Source organism: Dasypus novemcinctus, chromosome 2, assembly GCF_030445035.2.
Source record: "Dasypus novemcinctus isolate mDasNov1 chromosome 2, mDasNov1.1.hap2, whole genome shotgun sequence".
In the NCBI taxonomy this organism is placed as follows: domain Eukaryota; kingdom Metazoa; phylum Chordata; class Mammalia; order Cingulata; family Dasypodidae; genus Dasypus; species Dasypus novemcinctus.
In genome coordinates, this window is record NC_080674.1 from 91,491,792 (window position 1) to 91,500,350 (window position 8,559).

Here is an 8,559-nt window from a genome sequence, read left to right on the forward strand (position 1 = left end):
GCACCCCCTTCCAGTCTAATAAAATTTGTTAGCTCCGGGTCATTTCCTAATAGGTGCTATTTCCTTTATTTTAATAAAGGTATTTTAACACCTGAGTTCTATGCCAGATACCATTGTCATTTTTTCCACTGTCTGGCTCAAATAAATGCTGGTGGGGGCCAGACACTCTTCAAACTCAACTGCTCAATGCCAAATACAACTAACATGCATATGGAAGAAGCCAGGGAAAGCAGCAACCTCCCTAATTATAGCCAACGGCTCGCAGGCGGGAGAACGCAACAGGAACTTCTAGGGTAGATGCGGGTCAGGAAGCTCCTCCACCAAGATCCCTGAACTGGCGGCTATCCTTTCCCGCCCCATCAATACACAGTCATTTTTTGCCTGCCAAATCCTTGTCCAACCCCTATTCAAACCCATTTATACTCCTTTTCCAGTTTTGGGCTCCGATGTTAGCCCATACGCTGTGTTGACCAGCACTAAATGTTACTGTGGAGACCAGCGCTTGCCAGCGTCCTTGGTTGCTCACAGCAGGGAGACAAGAGTTCTGAATATCCGGAGGGACCATAATCTTCTTAGTGTAACCCTGGACTCAAAGCAGTGGGGGTTAGGTTCAATTTAAAAGCACTAAGACTCCTGAAATTGAAGAATTTAAGAGGTTAATAGTTCATATCCGTTGGACTCCTTTGGCAAAAATGATGGGTCCCCAGCAGTGGTGCTCAAACTGTAGTGGGTACAAGAACCACTTGGGGGAATTTGCCAGGGATGCTGGTTCTGGGCCCGCTGGCAGAGATTCTCACTCAGACTGGCACGGTCTCAGGAATCTATTTTTAGGAAGCACGAAAGGTGACTGTGATGCAGGGTGGTCTGAGGCCCCTGCTTTGAGAAGCAATGACCCCTCTCCTCTAAAATGCTAGGCCATGTTTTAAGAGCAAGGGAATTAGCAACTTGATTTAAACTCCTTAGTGATGGAGTGCTGCTTAACTTAGATTTATTTAAAGCTTTGGAACACTGAATTTTGTTGTAGAAGCTTTATTTAAAATTCTGAGGTAGAATAACCTTCTTTTCTGAGTTCAATTTTAACAAGGAATGCTATTTGAAGACTGTGGTCCTCGGTTTGTGAGGTCTGAGCATAAAAAGAAAATAAAACTCTGCAAGTTGGACCTTCTTATGTAAAACTAGACCTCATTCTTTTTAAGAGGTGTGACCTTGGATCATTAAAATTTTTCGGAAGAGAAGAAATCTGGGATAGATAGCTTTCCTGATAAAATGTGCAGTAGAAATTGTAAGCAGCTTATAAGGTGCTCTTTCCTTTATGCTGTTTTAAAGGGGTTCTTAAATGAAAAAGGATGTTTTAAAATTAACTCAGCTGAATTCTATGTACAGAGTAGGCAACCCCCAGAGTGCATAGCTTTTGATGTGCTTTTTTGCTTCACTATTTATGGATAACTTAAGAAAACATCGCCACCATCCCTCTCTGGGTGAGTGGATTAGGTGGGTAATTCTGTGCTGTGCAACCACAGGACAAAAGACATAGCACCTTAAGAAAAAAAATAATACGCAAGTTTTATTCATACAAAAGTGCCTAGGAAAGCGAGCTCTTTGTTCTAGTTTGTGGGTTTGGCTTTTCAGGATAGAAAATCACAAGAGTAAATGCTTAAAAAAAAAGATGAGATAAATGTTGGGGAAGATAGTTGAATGTGTGAGCAACCCAAAAACATTAATGAGAAATATTAAAGAAAAGCTCGTGTTTGAATTCACAGTTAAAACTAATGATTATTTTAGGAACTTTTGTGCTTATGAAAGACTGAGGTAGGATTAAGTTAAATTGTTTCAGAGAAATCAAGCATCATATATTAGTGAAGGTATAACTCACATGATGTGAATTATCTTTTGTGGATGTTTGCAATATGTTAGATAGCTCTTAAGACATCAGACTTGACAAGAAAAGAAGACTTTCAAGGTAAACAGTACTCAAGTGGCTACAGTCAATCCACAGCTCTTTGTATAGTACACATTCTCATTGGATTTACAAAACAATGGTCAGAGACCAAAGTGTATCTGGGTAAAGAAATCTACTAGATGAAACAGTAACACATTTATTAACAATGTAAATTTTTTATCTTTTCTTGGTATAGTACCAGACTGGAATCATAAAACTGAAGAGTTCTGGATAGCTTTATTAACAGAAATGCTGTTACTCCCACCTACTCCCCGCCCTGGGATGTGGAAGGAAATGAAAATAAATGACCTCCAGATTTCTCAGTAGTTTCTAAGAAAAGTTTTGTATGATACCCTGTTGAAAGTGATAGAAACTTCTTGATTATAATCCAAAATCAAACACATTTCTGTCATGTGATATTAGCCCATATCAATGGCAATACACATATGTCTACTAGCAAGGTTTGTGCACCAATTTGTCAATAAAATTTTCATTTTACATAGGGAATTTATGAAGTTGGCACTTCCTAGTTATTGCTGGGATGTTATACATGAACCCATTCTGCAACCTACTCAAACAGTATTCTGCTATGGGCTATCACAGGTATATAAAATAGTTAAAGATGCCTATTTCTCCCTCCGTTTAGTGTGTATTATAAGATAGCTGGATACTCCACTAAAAGCATATCTCTGCCTTCATAAAGAGTTCTGGAAAGAAAGCAAAAGACATTTAAAGCATCAAAGAGGCTGATGAATAGGGATGCCAGGATATTCAAATACATTTAGAGACAGTATTGTCAAGCTTGTTTTCTGAGCCATGATACTAAAGATAGTAGGAGCCAGCAAAGAAAAGAACTCTGTAGAAATGCAAATCTCTTCAATGTTGAATCTATTAATCCACCGCACACTTTCTTCTGAATCATACTTACTCAGATGTACAGGCAACAAAAAGTATTTAGAATATTTGCATAATTTCAAACCCCCAGTTCATAAATTATTTATTGGTTGTGGTCAAATGAATGTTAGCTATTTCATAATTATCTTTTGTGCAAAAGGTTGCATGGTTTACAAAAATATTTCAATGGCAATTGAATATCTGTAGCTTGCTTAAACAGTGCAAAAATAAATGTACTTAATTATGTAGCACTGATGTACGTTTTCCTCATGTTAAAAATTTCTGAGAGATTACACTTAATTTGTAGATTTATTTTAAATGAACATCAGATATTTACAGTAAGAAAACCACGGACTACACTCTAGGATGAGGCTGAAGCATTAACAATGAGTCAATGTGTGGTATATATCAAATAATCAGGCAACTACATATCTAGGACTTAGAATAATATTATCAGAAAACCTTAGAACAAGAAGGGCTTCATAAGTAACTAGTTCAAAATCTCATTTTGACAGTTGAGAAAATCATGGCACACAGAGCTTCATTGCCTTACCCAAGACTGAAGAGAGATATTGGAGATTGAAAAGAGGACCTGCAACTATGGCACCTGAATTCCTAATCCAAACCATATTCTCCTATACCACATGACCTCTACCATTTGTACAATCGTATTCATCCTCATGATAATGATTAAACTCAAAAGAAAAGCTTGAAGGTAAAAACGCCCACATTTGAATCTGCTAGACAAATCACAAGGAAAACCTTTATGCTGGAGTGGAAGGATAGAAAAGTAATGCAAATACAATCTGTATCCCTGCAAGTTTGATTCAGAGAAAGACCAAGTTTCACATCCAAATCCAAATGATACTTTTCAATGATGGAATTTATGGTACATGACAAGAGGCAATAACTTGCTTTTTTATCCAGGATTTTGTTGGTATCTTTTTTTTTTTTTTTAATCCACAAATCTTTTTTTATTTATTTTTTAACATCACTTATGCCATGAATTCATAGGGAATAGGTTCCAGTAGCTCAGGCTCTTTTCCATTAGTTCTCACAAAGTGTGCTTCCCTGGGTGGAGCAGGCTGGCGTTTCAGTTGGACCCAGGTACCTTCCTCTTTAGCTTCCTTCTTTTTCTGATCATTTTCCTTCACATGTTTTGGGAAGCTATCTCGACTCTCAGAGTGTTTAATATGCTCAATGCGTACATCAGTTCTCTTGGCAAGAATCTTGCCCTTAACCTGTTTGCTTACCACTATACCTACAGCGTGCTGGGTAACATTGTAGACTCTTCCCGTTTTGCCATGGTACCATTTGTGGGGCATTTCTTTTTGAACAGTGCCCATTCCCTTTAGGTCTACAATATCACCTTTCTTGTAGATTCGCATATGTGTGGCCAAAGGAACAACTCCATGTTTTCTAAAAGGCCTAGAAAACATATAGCGGGTCTCTCTCCTCTTTCCCTTTGTGTTCGTCATTTTGGCGAATTACTGCAAGATGGCGGTTCTGGCCGAAAGGCGGTATCTTATAAACACTACTTACAGACAATGAATACTTATGCTGAGAGAAGGAGAGATGCCAGTTCTTTCTTATATGAAAAACATAACATGTGATAAACACCATGCTAGGTCTGGGAATATAAAGATGTACAAGACATGGGTCTGAATATCAACGTTTGATTATCAAAGTTTCTATTTGTCGCTTTGCTGATACCATACAATAATAAACATTTATTTCAGTCTAGCACATCTGTAGGTCAGTTGGAGCAGGAGCAAGACTAGAAAGAGGCTAAATAGGTGCGTAAGGCACAAAATTTAAGGGTGAACTTACTCTCAGAGCCATGCAAATGCAGGGGCAGTATTTGCATGCTCCCGAGAGTGAGTGCCTACTTAAATTTTGAGTCTTAGGCATCTCATGACTCATCTTAGTCTTAAAGCCCTGATCTGGAACCCAAGCTGGAGGGGCAATAGCCAGGTGCTGTTTAAGGGCTAAATGAAAATACATGCTATCTCTTAAAGCTTATGCTAGAGCTAGCACTGTCACTTCTACCCATGGTCAATAGAAGCACATGTTGAGGCTCAGGACTGATGAGGGTGGGAAGCATAGTTCTCCCATGGAGATGGTATTTCAGTTATCCAAAGGTATGTAAAAACTATCTCAAAACACAGAGGCTGAAAACAATGCTGATTTATTATTACTTAGAATTCTGTGTTGGCTGGGCTCAGTTGGACAGTTTTCAGCTCCATGTGGTAGAGCTGCAATCATGCATATGGCTGCAGTCAGCTGGGAATTCAATAGAGCTAGATCATCTAAGTGGGTCTCTCATCTTCTCTCACCACATGGCTTCTCAAAATTCATAGTTTAGCCCTAGTGTCTTTATAGCACAGCAGCGGGCTTCTAAAGGGACTATTCCAAGAGGACAAATACCAAAGTGCTAGTGCTTACTAAACTTGTGCTTGCATCACAATTAGTAATGTCCCATGGGCCACATCAAATCACATGGCCAACACCAGAGTCAATATGGTAGAGAACTGCACATGGATATGAATAAATGGAGTTGTGTTTAACAGTGAACCATAGATCACCCACTGGCTCCTAATGAATCACATCCATCCCACCTGCAAAATGCACCCCGAGACAAAATTTAATCCCATTTTGGCATCAATCTCAAGCTGGCACTCTAGATTCTCATCATTTAAATCAGGTGCAGGTATGATGAAATGCCTTAGATGTGGTTTCTCTTGTACGGCTCCTGAGACGTTGTTCCTCAAGCATAGCTTCTTGGGTAGCAAAAGCTTGTGAACAACAAAAAAATGTAAACTATTAGTTCTGAACACAACACATAATGGGATAGGACAGTCACCCCATTAAAAAAGACAAGGTATTGAAAGCACCTTGTAGTTACTGTCCATTGGAATTTTGTAATCTTGCTGGGCACGTGTCCTCTGTTCCCTCTTAATCTGCATTCAGGGACTGTTGTTGGTCTGAGACCTAATTATGCTTCTTGGGAATGGTTTTCCAATCTGTTGCTCATGGCTAAACACTATTGCCTCTTGGCTCTATCTTCTCAGTTCTTGGCTTTGCTCTTGGATTCATCCTTCTTTTTTCATAAGAAGCAACATATGTTTGCAGTTAAGTAACTTTCCCAGCCTGCTTCCTGCCTTTAGAAAGTTGGGGGATCAAGGGCATCTTTTAATTTCAAACTCTTTCTGTCCCAATTTGATACAACTCCTTTAAACAGTTTATGGGCTTTCTATATATCAAATTATATTTCAGTCCATTAGATGAAAGCCACACTCACAAATCTCTTCAAGATGCGTTCCTCTATTTTTTGTGGCTGCCTGCTGTGGAATAATTCCCTAAGAATTCTTAGAAGTCATTTTATCTGGCTGAATCTATAAAGCATTCTTTCAAATATTTTTGAGGTTTTGACAAAGGTTCTTACTCCTGCATCTTTGATTTGCTCTTGGTCCTGAAGTCATGGTTTATTATGGCACCCTGGATTTTATCTTTGTCCTGAGACTATTTCTTACTTGGGAAAAATTTGCTGACTTGGAGAGGTGAGAAATAAAAAAGAGTTTCATTTCCCTACCCAGCGTGTTCTGGTTGGAAATATCATTTCTAAATTCTGCATGGAAGTTAAAACACTCTACATTTAGTTCGTTTCTCTTTTGCAATACCTTCTCATAAGAGACTAAAAGGAGTCAACTGACATATTCAACTTCTACATGAAAATATCCTCAAGTTCATTATGTCCATTTTCTCTCTGAAGTGTTTTCACAAGCAGCAATCTCATTTACCTTTACACTATTACATTGCACAGATTCTTTCTCTAGCCTCCAATAACAATTTCCTCACTCCTTTTCAGGCACCTACTAACTTTTCCGCCCTTCAGGCCTTTACCCACTTTGTGGTTCCAAGGTCAATGCCATATATTTCAGGTTTTTGTTATGTTAGGACCCCACTTCTGGCACCAATTTCTGTAACAATTATATATTGCTGCTAAATAAACTACCCAGACTTAGTGACTTAAATAATAATGCTTTATTATTTCTCCTGATTTTCTGGGATATTATATCTCCTGATTTTATCTATAGTTCCTTTGCTTCATATGGTGTCATTGAAACCATTCAAGTGCCTGTATTCAACTAAGATCTCAGCTGGTACTGGAAAATCAAAGATGGCTTCTTTCCTTCTAGGGTTTCTCATTCATAATGTAGCCTGAGTTTCTTTATAGTATGGTGGCTGCCTTTCAAGCCAGCAAATTCTATGAGGATACACCCCAATGTATAAATGCTTAACAAACTTCTACTTGCATCATAGCTGCTAATGCCCTATTAGCCAGAGCAGGTCACAAAACCATTTCACAGGGGTACTGGACATTGAGAGGCATGATTTATGGGGGTCTACCAAAGTAACAATCTACCAGCTACCTGTGAGTTGAGGGAAGGGAGTCAATAGTTCCCAATCAAGGATCTAATTTACTGCAAGGTCACAGAGCTTCTTTGATATTTCAAAGACTTATTTATTTATTTCTCTCTCCTCCTCCACCCCCATGCCGGTTGTCTGCTCTCTGTGTCTATTTGCTGTGTCTTCTTTGTCTGCTTCTGTTGTTGTGAGTGGCACGGGAATCTGTGTTTCTTTTTGTTGCGTCATCTTGCTGTGTCAGCTCTCCGTGTGTGCGGCACCATTCCTGGGCAGGCTGCACTTTCTTTTGTGCTGGGCACCTCTCCTTGTGGGGTGCACTCCTTGCACATGGGGCTCCCCTACGCGGGGGACACCCCTGCATGGCACGGCATTCCTTGCATGCATGGGCCAGCTCCATATGGGTCAAGGAGGCCTGGGGTTTGAACCGCGGACCTCCCATGTGGTAGGCGGACACCCTAACTACTGGGCCAAGACCGCCACCCTGATATTTCTTTCTAAGCCCTCCTACTGAGTATATTTTGACCTTTTTACTGCCTATTATCATTTTTACTGGAGCCATGGTTGGGCTACCTTATCAAAGACGACCATTTTTTTTTTTACAATAATAAAAAAATAATCTGTTCTCAGGGGCATGAAGTCTTAGCTAATCCCTTGCTTTCTTTTCCTCTATAAATACAGTCATGGCTGTCATTGCTTAATTATGTTTTAGTGGAAAGGAAACTAAAAAAGATGCAATATAAGTTATTTATTTGTGCCCAAGTGAAAGAGTTGCTTGAGGATGAATTAAAAATTTTAACAACAGACCTTGCAGAGAAGTGGCTGTTTTAAAAAATTGTAATTCTTACTGCAGCAGACATCTTTGGCATCCCTTGTCACATCCCCTAAACCACCTCTAGTTCCAGCCACAGTTGCAGTGCATGCTCCTTGTGTGTCTAGGCTTACTTTTCTCTGAGTGGTGGTATTCCATCTTAAGCACATGCTGTGAATCTTTCATCTTTTGGCCTCTGGGCTTCCGCTGATCCTTGGGAACCCACTTGGCCAGAAACAAGCTCTGCTAAAACGTATGATTGTATTTACAGCCCATGGAACAGCCTTTCAGTAAGGGGAAATACGCGCTCCCATCCTCTTCTTCAGGTGGACAATGCTGGAAGGTGTTTTGTATACCTCCCGGCAAAACTGAGTCCTACTGAAGCAAACTCAATAAAACACTCTTATATTTACTCTTTTTCCTTCCTTCCCTGCCTCTTTCCACTTCCTACTCCTGCTTACTGGCCTCTAATTAAACCACATGCTATCAT

General features: G+C 39.6%; 1 protein-coding gene across 1 annotated transcript; it reads right to left on the reverse strand.

The window, feature by feature from the left end:
* Positions 1 to 3,796: 3,796 nt before the first annotated feature.
* LOC101415360 (large ribosomal subunit protein eL21-like) lies at positions 3,797 to 4,333 on the reverse strand. The gene has a single exon (XM_058306147.2). It carries the CDS (start codon positions 4,309 to 4,311, stop codon positions 3,829 to 3,831), a length of 483 nt encoding a protein of 160 aa, XP_058162130.1. The 5' UTR covers positions 4,312 to 4,333; the 3' UTR covers positions 3,797 to 3,828.
* Positions 4,334 to 8,559: the final 4,226 nt, after the last annotated feature.

Bases quoted from the DNA above. Each gene is read 5' to 3' on its own strand.
- LOC101415360 (XM_058306147.2), bottom strand. From the start codon at position 4,311: ATGACGAACACAAAGGGAAAGAGGAGAGAGACCCGCTATATGTTTTCT.